General features: G+C 49.1%; 1 protein-coding gene and 1 pseudogene across 1 annotated transcript; both read right to left on the reverse strand.

Moving 5' to 3' along the window:
• Positions 1–2,210: 2,210 nt before the first annotated feature.
• Positions 2,211–4,684, reverse strand: LOC123139657 (wall-associated receptor kinase 1-like; annotated as a pseudogene).
• A 997-nt stretch (positions 4,685–5,681) lies between these two features.
• Positions 5,682–8,298, reverse strand: LOC123139443 (wall-associated receptor kinase 1-like). The gene is made up of 3 exons (XM_044559248.1): positions 7,233–8,298; positions 6,938–7,105; positions 5,682–6,844 (listed from the first exon to the last, which is right to left on the reverse strand). The coding sequence occupies exons 1-3, from the start codon at positions 8,224–8,226 to the stop codon at positions 5,682–5,684; spliced, it is 2,325 nt and encodes a 774-aa protein (XP_044415183.1). The 5' UTR covers positions 8,227–8,298.
• Between the last annotated feature and the right edge of the window lie 6,215 nt (positions 8,299–14,513).

Here is a 14,513-nt window from a genome sequence, read left to right on the forward strand (position 1 = left end):
GCCTGTGCCCATCCCGACCATCGCGGTCATCGCGTCCCCGCCTCTGGTCGTCACCACGGTCACCGTCGTGGTCACGGGCAGCGCGCGAACGGCTGCGTCCCGGCCACCGGGAGGCCCTGTCGTCACGCCCGTGGTCGCGGCCTCGTCGCGCGTCATCTTCGTCGTCGTCGCGGCGCCCACGGCCGTGCCCATCGCGAGGCTCCTCTTGGGTGTCTGGCGGCGCCCGGTCGCCATCCACCACACGGTGGTGCCAAGTGTGCTCGTAGATGTCCGGGTTGGCCCTTGGGTCGTCGTCGTTGGCGCCGGAGTAGTCCTCGTGGAGCCCCAGGTGGACCAGGACTCTGTAGCGGAGACGGCGCCGGCCACGCCCTCGCCGCTGGGCGCGTCTGGCAGGCAGCGAGAGCTGCATCACCTTTGGGATGCCGAGCGTGCGTGCGTCTTCCTTGCGGGTGGAGCGCGGGAGGATGTAGTCGAGCTCGATGTCGATGCCCGGTGTCCACCTTGCCGAGATCCCCGGGAGTGCTAGGTGTGCTTTGGGTCTTTGCTCTCTTTTCGCCGGTCCATCCAGAGGCTTCGCCGGATCCTCGCGAGCGGCCATTCTCCATCTCCAATCCAACCAAACCCTAGCCTCTCCTGCGGGTACGATTCGATCCGAACTCTGGAGGATGGATAAGCCGAGGATCGATTCGGCGGAGATCCATGTACCTCTCTTGCCGGGCCGTATTTTCTTCCAGGCCGCGAGGAGACAGAAACGCTCGGCCCGCCAAAGGACCGGGAGGCCCGAACTGCCGCGGCCCGCTGCCAGTCAGTCACTCACACCGCCCCTTCCTCCTCCTCTTCTCCGGCGGTTCTCCCCGGCTCCCATGCGCCGCTGTCCCGTCCCGCCCGGCGGGTCGCCGGAGGGTTCGACGCCGCTGCGGCGCTGCCGGTGCTAGTGCCAGTTCCAGCCCCGCCGCCGCCTCGTCCACTCCGCCTCGGTGGGAGCTCCACAAGTGCCGTCAGGTGGGTGCCCGCGCCGCGAGCTCCTCTCACCTCTGTTTCGGTTCGATTTCCGTTGCACCTGTGGGGTTAATTGATTCCCTAAGTTTATCTCTCCCGATTTGGGGAAATTTTCAGGCTGGACCTCGAAGCAAGCATCGACCAGGTGTGGACTAGAAAATTCAGTGTCAAATCTGTATACTCTATTTGGCCGCTGCTGTTCATTCAATCTGACTTTCGTGCGGCTGCTATTGCAGGGGACAGACTTGGCTGATGAGCAACAGAAGAAGGGTAGCATTTGGGAGCTCTTCAGCGAGGCTCAGTCGGAGTAGCTTTACTAACCCTCCCTCGTTTTACTCAAATTTAGTGATAATGTCAATTAAATACTGCTAGCTACGTTGTGTCACGATGCCAAAGAAATTCCCAGTTACAGTCAGTATTGACATCACCTTGTGACAAGTTGTGATATCTGTTTTGGTGTATTCACATCTTGCAGATAATAAACCAGAGTGTATATCCTGAAACGGGAACCAGAATGTGAAATTCTAAACCAAAAAGGAAAACAAACAACGAAAGCTAAAAGACTGTACAGGAGAACTAGGCTACGACAGAAGCTCGTACTATGGAGCAATGTATGCTTTCACATCAGTTGATTGACAATTATGTTGTAACTTATGGCTCTAAGCTTTTATTTACTTGTAACCAGGCAATCTGTCCTTCATGACCACCACAATGCAGCTATGTCCGAGTACATCACCTCTACATATGGAGACATGTCTCTTTCTCAAGCTCTCGACGACATTGTAAGTTCACAATCTCCAGGGCGCTAGCTATTATTTTTACAGAACAGGGGACTATCTCTCGTGACACGGTGCTGTAAGTTACTGATTATGTGCAACTGATCATCTCTGCATAAATCAATAAAGGGATGAATATGTGCGACTTAAAGGGATGATTCGACGACACCAAGTTTGCAATAATCTCTCTGAGTAAATTATATTCTGAACTTCGCCAGTCTAGGGCATATCTAACACAATTTGCTGATTTAGATAATTTATACATATTGCATATTGTTGATTTAGATAATTTCTACAATTTCACTGAATTGTACAACCCGTGTAACGTTTAGATCTCACTTTACTGCAACCATCATATGTGCACTTGTTTGCTTACATCCAAAAAAACACATGTCTGAAAGGATACGGAGAAAAAATGGAACAAAATATTTTGATCTACGAGCTAAAGCTGTATGTGCTGCTTGCTTCAAAATCAAGGACATAATCCTGTGTGAATTTGTAATTCACATTCTGTTATTCCATAGCAAGCAAGCTCTGTTCCTCCTCTGGATTAGCATCTGCTTGAGCCCACGGGTGGTGGTGGTATCTCCTCAGCATCTCCAACCTCTCTGCAACCTCCTTCATCGTTGGCCGCTCTTCCCCACTCATGTTCAAGCATCTCATAACTAGGTGTGTGATCTCTTCAAGCGCTTCGATTCTCATCTCGTCCCTCACTTGGCTGTCCAGAAGGTCTTGGTGCTGGCCTACCTTCACTGCCATCATGAAGCATAAAACAAGGCTTCTATCTTCCTCCGGTCCGTCGAAGTACAATGCCTTCTTCCTTGTCAGAAGCTCCAATAGGACAACACCAAAGCTGTACACATCACTCTTATCAGTCAGCCGGCATGTCATTAGGTATTCTGGATCAAGGTAACCGCAAGTTCCCTGCACCAACGTTGCCATCTGGGCCTCATCAGTTGGTGCCAGTTTTGATGCTCCGAAATCTGAAACTTTTGCTGTGAGCTTGTCATCTAACAGAATGTTTGCCGTCTTGACGTCTCCATGGAGAATCGGCGGCGAGGCTGAAGAGTGCATATATGCCAATGCCTCGGCTGACTCTACTGCTATTCTAAGGCAGGTGTGGAATCCTGTGTCAGAGTCAAGGCCCCTACTACCATGGATGTACTGGTAGAGTGTACCGTTCGAGACGAACTCATAGACCAACATGGGCACTTCTACTTCGAGGCAACATCCGAGCAGCTTGACGACATTCTTGTGGTTGATCTGGGAGAGGATGAACATCTCCCTTGCGAATTCCTTGGTCGGGACCTCTTCCGTCATCTTTGACTTCTTGATCGCCACCACTGTCTTGTCCTCAAGGTCACCCTTGTAGACGATGCCGTGCCCACCGCGGCCGAGAATACGGTCGGCCGCGAAGTTGCTGGTTGCTTTCTCCAGCTCTTCCTTGGAGAAGATCTTGAACCCACCAGTGCCTGTGCTGGTGCCATTGTAGTTACTTATCTGCTGCTGCAGGAAGAGGCCTCCATTTAGCTCGAAGAACATTTGCTTTGTTCTGATAAGCTTCCTCTTCTGGAGCCCCAAGTAGAGCCAGAAACACATGAACAAAGGCAAGAACACTCCAACGCTGACTCCTGAACACGACATAGCATTATCAATTTATCATTAGCTTTCTGAAGTACAATTGCAGGGGCAACAGTGAAATTGCGAGAGCAACACATTTGCCAAATTATCTGTTTACCTGTAACTACTTTCAGTGCTAACGTGAAATTGTCCTTCGGCCGGCAACCAGTCTTTGTTGTGGCATCTCCACTAGTCCCTGGCGGGCATTGGCAAGTGTGGCTTCCCAGAGTATTTGCACATACGCCGTAGCATGGTTGCTCTTCTTTGCGTTTGCACTCGTCGATGTCTTCCATTTTGGCAAAACAATTCATCAGATGAAGGAGCAGGAAATGAAACAGTAAAACAGGACAACAGTGTATACCTCTGCATCCATCTTGTAGATAGGGGTTGCCCTCGTAGCCCTTGGAGCAGTTGCACTGGTACCCATTGCCATTCTTGGAGTCGACACAGTCACTGAGCGCGCTCTGGCACGCGTAGTCGGTTGTGTTGCGCTTGGCGGCGCTGCAGTTGCCGACGTTTCGGACTGCCCAGTCGAGGATGACGGGCACAGCGAAGTTGTTGGTCCGGTTGAGGTACTCACTTTTACCAGTCAGTGTTGTAGTTAACCACTTGGTCTCCGCCAGGAACACATACCGGCAGGTTGTGCTGTTGCTATAGGAGACTATGCCTTTGTCTGTCTGCTCCTTTGTGAAGTCGAGCACGTATGGCTCGTAGTAGTCGATAGCCGGGGGTATCGTGCTCTGGCAGCAGGCCACGCCTGTGCAGGACCCCAACTCAATGAAGTGTTGCGGCCCGCACACTGCCATGCACCCACTGACGTAGTAGCCTGCGGCATCGACGAAGTAGCCGAGGTTGGAGCAACCAAGCGCAACAAGGCGGTTCCTGGCCTGGGAGAAGAGGTAGTGGCTGCCAATGAGTGGTACGGACGTGTCGCCGCTCCTGCCGGTGATGCGCCCCTTGCTGTCATAGCATCGGCGTGTTGCTCTAAGGAGGGCCCTGGCCTCGCTGGTGATGATGGACAGGCTGGTTATGCGGATCCCATTGCCAGCCACGGTGAGCCGCGGTGTCGAGCGCGAGTCATTGCACTCGAGCTCGAAGCCACCTCGGCCGTCGTTGCGGAAGCAGCCGGCGCCGATGCCAAAGGGGTAGGGGATGGTGATGTTGCCGCACTTGTCACGGCAGCTAGGCCGCACAACCTGCTGCGGTGGCTGCTGCTGCTCCTGGGCTGAGACTCGAGTCACTGGCAGTAGTAACAGCAACATGAGCTGCATGACCAGTGTCATCACCATTCTTGCTCTTCTGGTCTACTCAGAGAGTGCTGAGGAAGTGGGAAGTGTCAGTTGCTGAAGAATCATGGAAGTCCATATATGCTCACGGATGCTGAAGAATCTGTTCACTAGCTAGGACTGGGTCAATTACCCAGCAATAGTTAATGATGTTCTGTTATGCTTTATCTCGAGTGCTGACAGTGACGACAGCGACCGGAGCTTCGCCATTTAGCCAATGGAAGAACTTGTTTAACCAGGCATCTCTTGGCAGAGCCATACATGTCGCCACATGTCAGTACAAAGAGTTTCTGATGGTTATTTTGAAATTTTGGCATGTATGCCTACCTGAAAAGAGAACTTTAGGCCTGTTAATGCTAGTGGAGACTAAAAGTGGTTAACTGCACTGCCGGCAATCATTGGCTCTTTCATTGTCCATGTAATTTAGTTGACCAAGCTTACTACGGCCACCTGATCCAATCCAGCACGTGAGACATAACTGGGGACAAAACTAGCATCGCCGTTTAGTTTGTTATAACCATGTACCCCCCTCTCTCTCTTTTGACAATGGTTGCAGGCTCGCAGGTATGAAATGCTATAGGCTTGAAACCGATGGTGTTGGATTTCCTTGTTCTGTTTGTTGTGTATATCTTGCACTGTATAATTATTATTCTATTACGAATAATTAGGACGGAATTTAACAAATGCAAAATTGTTGTTCTTTTATTGTTTTAAATGTCTTTTAATTAGTATAAAAAAATTAACCAATTAATGAGCGTAGTTTTTAAAATTTAATTAATGTGCATAGTTACATACTTGGAGTATTGATCTGGAACATTTTTAAAATTTCATTGAACTGTGAAACCTGTGAGGTTAGATCTTGGCAGTGTTCAGTTTTCGGCCACCATCATATGTGCATTTGTATTCTTACATCCAAAAGAATTCATATATAAGGGAATGTGCAAAAATAATGATACAAAATATTTTGATTTACGAGCTAAAGATGAATGTACTGCTTCCTTCACAAATCAAGGATGTAATCCTGCGTGAACTTGTAATTCACATTCTGTTGGTTCATAACAAGCAAGCTCTGCTCCTCCTCCGGATTTGCATCCGCTTGAGCCCACGGATGGTGCTGGTATCTCCTCAGCATCTCCAGCCTCTCTGCAACCTCCTTCATTGTCGGCCGTTCCTCCCCACTCATGTTTAAGCATCTTATCACAAGGTGCGTGATCTCTTCAAGCACTTCGATTCTCATCTCATCCTTCACTTGTCTGTCCAGAAGCTCTTGGTGCTGACCTACCTTCACTGCCGTCATGAAGCATAAAACGAGGCTTCTATCTTCTCCTGGCCCTTCCAAGTACAATGCCTTCTTCCTTGTCAGAAGCTCCAAAAGCACAACACCAAAGCTGTACACATCACTCTTGTCAGTCAGCAGGCATGTCATTAGGTATTCTGGATCAAGGTAACCGCAAGTTCCTTGCACCAACGTTGCCATTTTGGCCTCATCAGTTGGTGCCAATTTTGATGCTCCGAAATCTGAAACTTTTGCTGTGAGCTTGTGATCCAACAGAATGTTTGCCGTCTTGATGTCTCCATGGAGGATTGGCGGCGAGGCCGAAGAGTGCATGTATGCCAGTGCCTCGGCTGACTCTACCGCTACCCGAAGACAGGTGCCAAAGGCTATATCAGAGTTGATGCCCTTGTCACCATGTATGTAGTGGTACAGTGTACCGTTTGAGACGAACTCGTAGACCAACATGGGCACTTCGGCTTCAAGGCAGCATCCAAGAAGCTTGACGACATTTCTGTGGTTTATCTGGGAGAGGATGAACATCTCCCTTGCGAATTCCTTGGTCGGGGCCTCTTCCATCTTTGACTTTTTGATCGCCACCACTGTCTTGTCCTCAAGGACACCCTTGTAGACAATGCCGTGTCCTCCATGGCCCAGAACACGGTCGGCTGCAAAGTTTTTGGTAGCTTTCTCCAGCTCTTCCTTGGAAAAGATCTTGAAGCCACCATTTCCTTTGCTGGTGCCATTGTAGTTACTTATCTGCTGCTGCAGGAAGAGGCCTCCATTTAGCTCGAAGAACTTCTGCTTTGTTCTGATAAGCTTCCTCTTCTGGAGCCCCAAGTAGAGCCAGAAGAACATGAAAAATGGCAAGAACACTCCAAGGCTGACACCTGTGTACGACATATTGCATAGCCCTTAGTTCTGCAGCAGCAAAAATAGCATGAAAAACAAAAGGGGCAAAAATTGAAGATCTGTCTGTTTACCTGTAACTATTTTCAGTACTAAAGTGAAACTGTCCTTTGGCTGGCAGCCATTCTTCGCTGTGGCATCTCCACTAGTCCCAGGAGGGCACTCGCAAGTGTAGCTTCCCGGCATATTTATACAGACTCCGTAACATGCGTCTTTTTCTTCGTGTTCACACTCATTGATGTCTTCAGTTTGGCAAAACTTGTTGTTAGAGCATGAGGCAAAAATGGTAGAAGGACAGTGGACATTTAGCTAAATGGGACAACAGTTGAGTAATGTTCCAGTTGCAGCAAGATCTATATCTGTGAATACCTTTGCATCCATCCTCTAGATAGGGATTGCCCTCATACCCCTTGGAGCACTCGCACCGGTACCCAGCGCCGTTTCTGGAATTGACGCACTGGCTGACCGTGCTCTGGCACGCGTACTTGGTTTCGTTGCGCCTAGCAGCTCTGCAGTTCCTGACGCTCCGTACTGCCCAGTCGAGAACGACGGGCACGGCGAAGTCGTCTGTCCGGTTGAAGTTCTCGCCGGTGTAGCCGGTACTTAACCACTCTGTCTCCACCAAGAACACGTACCGGCAGGTCGTGCTCTTTCCATAGAAGATCGGGTCTCCCTTGTTCTTCGGCATGTCGAGCAGGCTCGGCTGGTAGTAGTCGACGCCGGAGGGTATCGTGCTCTGGCAGCAGGCGACACCTGTGCAGGACCCTGACGCGTTGAATTTCTGTGGCTGGCACATGGCCATGCAACCACTGACGTAGTAGCCGGCAACGTCGTTGAGGTAGCCGAGGCTGGGGCAGCCGAGCACGACGAGGCTGTTCTTGGTGGCCGAGAAGAGGAGGTTGGTCTTGACGATTGGTACAGCTACCGGGCCGCCTTGGCTGATGATGCCCCCCTTGCTGTTGTAGCAGTGGCGTGATGCGTTGAGGGAGGCCTGGGCCTCGCCGGTGCTAATGGATAAGCCGGTGATCTGGATGCCGTAGTCAGCCACGGTCAGCCGTGGCACTGGTAGGGAGTCCTCACACAAAAGCTGGAAGCCACCTCGGCCATCGTCACGGAAGCAACCCGCGCCGATGCCAAAGGGGTAGGGGATGGTGATGTTGCCGCACTTGTCACGGCAGCCCGGCTGCACAACATGTTGCGTCGGCTGCTGCTGCTGCTGCTGCTGCTCCTGAGCTAAGGCCCGAGTCACTGGCAGTAGCAAAAGTAGCACGAGCAGCAAGACCAGTGTGATCGCCATTCTTGCTCTGCTGGTCTTTTCAGAGACTGTTGAGGAAGTGGGAAGTGTTAGCTGCTGAAGAATCATGCTAGTCCATATATGCACGCATGCTGAAGATTCAGTCACCGTCTCGGACCGGATCAACTATACCCAGCATTGATGTTCTCGTCAGGTGTTATCCAGAGTGCACACGGATGCTAAGGCCTGAAGATTCTGTCACTAGCTTGGACCGGGTCCGGTCAATTATACCCAGCATTAGTGTTATCCAGGGTGTTGACGGTGACGACAGCTTTGCCATTTAGCCAATGTCAGAACTTGTTTAACTAGGCCACTCTTGGCAGAGCCATGCATGTCGCCACATGTCAGTACAAAGAGTTTCTGATGGTTATTCTGAAAATTTGGCATCTGTACCCAGCTGAATAGAGAAGTTTTGTCTTGGAGATGCTAGTGGGTTAGTGGTTAATTGAACTGCCGGTGATCATTGGCTCTTTCATTATCCATGTAATGTAGTTGATTGAGTTTACTATGGCCACTTGATGGCCAGATCCAGTCCAGCACATGAGACATCACTTGGGACGAACAGCTGCTCACTTACAAAACTAGCATAGCTGTTTAGTTTCTTGTGAGAATATTTTCTCCGAACTTTTTATTTGTGAGAAGCTTCCTGGTTCAGTATCTACAACTCTTAAGAAAATCACAGCTCTAAATAATGTACTCACTTAACCATTTGTATGAACATTTGTTGCACGCATAAAATTCATGTTTCTTCTTACTGACTTTGACAGGAAAAATGAACATGAACCAGTGAACTGGGCTCTCTGAATCTCTTATCCCGTCAAGGGTGCACACAGGCTCGGCAATGGTCGCATGTACAAAATGCTTTAGGCCTGAAACCAGTGAACTGGGCTTGGGCATGTATATGATAGGCAGTGCGCTGGATCAGTGGAAGCAATCCGTCCGAGCTCCTTTCACAGGCTGAACTCAGGCGATCTTCTTTACCATCTCAGTTCAGGTGGGAAACAAATGATCTCATCATATTCGGACCATCCACACTCTTCTTCAATTTATTGTTTGCGGGAACTTGCATTTCTGTTGTTACTTTGAAAAGAATTCAAGTGTTGGTAGTTGGTATACTTTTGCAAAAGAACAGCGCACAGTAGCCAATGGCAGAACTTGTTTAACCAGGCAGCTCTTGGCAGAGACATACATGTCGCCACATGTCGCCACAAAGAGTTTCCAATGCTTATTCTGATTTTTTGACATGTGTACCTACCTGAAAAGAGATGTTTTGTCTTGTAGACAGCTAGTGTAGTAGTGGTTAACTGAACTGCCGGCGGTCATTGTCTCTTTCATTATCCGTATAATGTAGTTGACCTAGTTTACTACAGCCACTTGATGACCTCATCCAGTCCAGCACGTGAGACATCACTCAAGACGAACTTGTGCTCGCTTACAAAACTTGCATCGTCGTTTAGATTTTTTGTGTGACTGTTGGAACCTTTTGTTGTGAGAATCTTCCTGGTTCAGTATCTACAACCCTACTAGAATCACATGTCTAAATAATGCACACTCACTTAACCTTTTGGTAAGGACATTTTGTTGCATGCATAAAACTCATGTTTCCTCTTACTGGTCTGAACAGGAATAATGAACATGGACTCCTAACTGTCATATTCTGTTCCTCTGAATCTTTGATCCTGTCGAGGGTGCACACAGGCTCGAAAGTGGTCACAGGTACGCAATGCTATAGGCTTGAAACTGATGATGTTGCTGGATTTCCTTGTTTTGTTTGTTGTGTATTACCATCCTATTACGAGTTTAATTTTTTCGCGGGTATTACGAGTTTAATAGGATGGAATTTAACAAGAGTAAACTTAGCAGAAGCTTAGCAGTGTGGGGGCAATGTTTGTCGATAAAAATGCACGTCGAGCCTATTCAAGTGTTTTCTGAAACTGTTTATGCTTTCCCTTGTCAACAATTCATCACACTGACACTTTCTCAAGAACTGAGCCATTTCAAGCTGAATGCTCACCGTCTTCTCCCATTAATACAGCTCATGCTGCAACCTTACAGTTACTTAACGAAGGCGGCATCGTTAGTAGCTTAAACATAGCAGATGGATGCCACCTTACTTATTATTGAACTATATATAAAGCACCCTTGAACACTCCGGCACTTTTATTTGTTGACAGACCTAGTGATGGTCAATGTCACGGCACGCATGCACGCTCACCCTGTGATGTGATCTCTTCTCAGGCAGCGTTCGGAGGGAGGGGCGGGAGCTTGAATCCTGGCACAGGCGCGATGAACTTGCGTTCCTCCCCACCGTCGGCCCAGCTGCTTTCCTCGCCTGATGACAAACATATGAAGTTAGCACATAGCAATGCAGAAGCTAGCACATAGTATTAAGTTACAGAAGAATCATCTAGTACCTTTTTGCACCCAAGAAATGGCGCGGCGGCGGGCAGTCTCTGATGGCTGCATGCCACTGGGCGGCCCTCCCTTCATGCCTTGCATCCAGCCGAGGCTCCGCCGGGCAGTTGCGCGTCCGAGGGGCACGGCGTGGCCATGAGCAAGATCGCCGGCCACAAGTACGAGCAGAGCCACAGCCACGAGCGCTGTTTTGGATGCCATTCTTCTTGCCGTCTCTGCTCCTCTTTTGCTAGCTGCTGGATCTACCCCCAAACACCAGTAGTCTACACTGCACTGCGCTGCACATTGCCGGGGAGTGCAGATATATAGCACGAGTGTGGATCGGTGCATGATTACTGCTGCTACTAGCCTACTATGCAGACTCGTAGGTTAGGCCTTTGATGAGACGATGAATGCGTAGGAAATGAATGGAGGAATCGGTATCTTGTAGCGCCGCAAAGGAGGTTTCCATCGTACACCTTGTCAGGTCAGCCCCAACACACACACACACACACAAACAAATGTTCTCATCATATTCGGACCTTGCAACTGCTTCTACATTTTTCTTGGATCTAGTGATGTGCTTGAATTTGCATTTCCGTTGCTAGTTTGAAAAGAATTTAAATCATACTCCCTCCGTTCCTAAATATTTGTCTTTCTAGAGGTTTCAACGAGTGACTACATACGGAGCAAAATGAGTGAATCTACACTCTAAAATATGTCTATATACATCCGTATATGGTAGTCCATTTGAAATCTCTAAAAAGATAAATAGTATTTAGGAACGCAGGGAGTATCATTTAATAAAAAAAGAAATTCAAATCACATGGAAAATAGACAAAAAGACCGACCGTATACGTCTACACGGAGCGGATCATTAGACTTGGCTCGCATTTGCGCTGCGTGTATGCCTCAACGTCTATGAAACGTCGCTCGTATAGACTCGGCTCGCATTTGCGATGCGTGTATGCCTCAACGTCTATACGTCGGTCTTTTGCCTCGCAAACCCGATTAGCCAGCGCTAACTGGCCCGTGATTGCTTCCTCGGCTCTACGTACGCCAAGAGCAGCCTAATTAAGGTGCGTAACTGATTTGTAAGCGAGCCGTGCGGGACTATTAAGCAGCTATAAGTGCACGCGGCCTAATTAAGCAGCTTAGCGCACGCTAGACGGGCCAGCGGCCGAAAATTCGTAAACTACGGGCCGCGGCCCGCTAGGTTGCTGTCGTCGGGGATGGATCCCGAGTTAGCCCAGCTTCACGGTTTTTCTTTTTTCTTTTTTGATCGAAGGTTTGGCACCGCTTCACGTGCCACCACCCATCCAACCTTGGATGCCATCTCTGCTCATCTTTCGCTAGCTGCTCGATTTACCAAAGCACCAGTAGCCACCACTGATCTGCGCTGCACATGGGCCGGGGAGATTACTACTCCCTCCGTTCCTTGATATAAGGTGTATAGATTTTTGAGAAAAAATCCAAAATATAAGGTGTATTGCCTTGTACCACTCATTTGGATAATTTTTTTAGGGATTTGATTACATTTCCTTATATCATGCAAGCTTTTTTATTTTCTCATCTGAATTAGTCAGGTGTAATCTCACCCAAAACTTATGAAATTTTTCCTCCACATGTGTTCTTTAATTTTCGTGCCAAAAACTATACACCCTATATTTAGGAATGGAGGGAGTACTACCATGCAGGCTGGTAGGTAGCGTGGATCTTTGATGGGACGACGAATGCGTAGCACGTGAATGGAGGAATCCGTATCTTATACTAGCACGCACGCACGCACGCACGAATGGTGCACTCTTTTTCTTTTGAGGATTTCTACACTCTTCTTCGCTTAAGTGATGTGCTGGAATTTCCATTTCTGTTGTTACATCGAAATGAATTCAAGCCCTGTTAGAGCATCTACACCTGCATTGGGCAAATCTGACCCCTCAAACGCGTCCGCGGACGCCTCCACGGGCACTGGCTGAGCACGTCTTATATTTCGTCTTTCACGCTCGTGCGCCTCATATCTGAAACCTCAAAACCATGCAATTCATGCAACGCTACGTAAAATACATAATCAAAACATAGTTCATCGGATTAGCCGGACAAAAGAAACATTATTCATTCAACGGCGGACAGTGCAAATCCATACTACAAACTTATGAAACATAGATAAAATATAAACAGAACGAGGAAGGGCGGAGAAAATCACCATTTCCATGCCGGCCCCTTCCCATTTTGGCCGTCGACGCGACTATGCCCCTCCTCCGTGTAGGCGTCGGCGTGAGGAGGCGCATTGTTGTCGGAGCTAGAGGTAGAGTCGTCCGTCATATCCGAGTCGGAGCTGCACCTCATGCCCGATAGCCTGCGGAGCAGGCGGTCATGCTCCTTCGCATGGCGTCACAAAAGGAAAAGAATTTTTGTCTTATGAAAGGATAAAAAAAAATGATGTTAGCTACTTCCTCCATGCCAAAATATAAGCCGTATTTTGACACCGTATGTTTCCGTATATGGAGTAAATAGCATAAAACTACTACTTTACATGCTAGGGTTCCAAAAAACTACCGGTTTTAATTTTTCGCTGATAAATACCAACTCGGAGGTCGGTTGTTTCAAAAAAAACCAAATGCCCGTTGCTTAAAAATTAAACATGTTTATAACAGGTCGGGCCCGCACCTAAACATTCCGTCTATTTAACCGTGTGTTTGACCGTTAACTGACATGTGAGGCCCACATGTCAGTGTCTGAAAAAGCAATCGGATACCTGGAAGTTTTCTGAAAAAGCAATCGGGTCTCTGAAATTTTTCAAAAAAAGCAATCAGGCCCCTAGATCCAGAGGAGGGGCACCAGCCATGGCAGGAGCTCGATCTCGAGAGCTCTGCCTGGAACCGCGATGCCACCTCCGGGCCGACGCCGTGCATCACCTTTGCGGCCGGCGAGCCGCGCCCGCAGTGGCCGGAAACACGCCGCCCCTCGCCTGTGGCCGTGACTGCTTCGTCGGCTCTACGTACGCCAACGGCAGCCTAATTAAGCCGCACAATTTATTTACCCGGGAGCCGTGTGGTACTAGAGGCTAGGGTGATGTTTCCTCAAGCATATGACCTTGTAATGTGTCCCGGTAGCTAGGTGGGTGGTGTGCCTTGCCTGCAGAGCTACAAAATACTGATTCCTCCTTTCATGTGCTACACATTCACGGCCGCTCAGGCTACTGTTGATCGGTGATCAAACGCCCTCGCCTAACTACAGTAGCCGCTGACCTCCTTGCTATATATACACCCGAGCTGTGTCTGCACAGAACACAACACCACAGACACAGAGAAGAGCAGAGCAGCCGAGCAAAGTAAAGAAACCAAGAGAGATGGCGTCCAAGGCATTCCCAGCTCTGGTCCTTCTGGCGCTCGTCTGCAGCCAGCTCGTGGTCGGCGGCCATGCCCAGCCCTACATCGGCGGCACCAGGGGAGGAGGAGGATCTGCCGCCGGACTGCGGCCACCGACTTCCACCGCTACCCATGGCCACTCCTCCACCATTGGTAATCTATCTATAGCTGTAACCAATCTCTCATGATCAGCGGTTTGTGATGGTTTTCGTCAGGTTTTTCATAATTAACTTAGCAATTCTCTTTTGCTTAATTAATAGATGAGGCCTCCGTTTCGAAAAAAAAAGTATGTACTCTCTGGGATCTGGCTTTGCACACGACATCGTGTTATCCTTACTCTACTTCTCCGTTTGCTTGCCTTTGATAACCCATTTCATTCTCTTGTCATGTCATGTCATGTAACCTGTCCCTTGTTGTGTCGTTTGTTTGGGTTGGGGTCATACCAGGAGGATACGACGGGACTGGAAGGCCTTCAGCCGTGGAAGAAGACAAGGCCTTCATGATCAACAGCCTGCCGGCGCACGACCGCCCGCTTCCTGTCCCGCCTTCCGGTCACTAGACCATGAAGTGCAGCCGAGCTTTAGACCAACGACC

Source organism: Triticum aestivum, chromosome 6B (assembly GCF_018294505.1).
Source record: "Triticum aestivum cultivar Chinese Spring chromosome 6B, IWGSC CS RefSeq v2.1, whole genome shotgun sequence".
NCBI classification, from domain to species: Eukaryota; Viridiplantae; Streptophyta; class Magnoliopsida; order Poales; family Poaceae; genus Triticum; species Triticum aestivum.

Excerpts from the sequence above, each read along its gene's own strand:
- LOC123139443 (XM_044559248.1), bottom strand. The coding sequence starts at position 8,226 with ATGATTCTTCAGCAGCTAACACTTCCCACTTCCTCAACAGTCTCTGAA. Across the intron at positions 7,106-7,232 it reads TCTAGAGGATGGATGCAAAG|ACATCAATGAGTGTGAACAC; the intron begins GTATTCACAGAT and ends GCCAAACTGAAG. Across the intron at positions 6,845-6,937 it reads AGTACTGAAAATAGTTACAG|GTGTCAGCCTTGGAGTGTTC; the intron begins GTAAACAGACAG and ends TGTCGTACACAG.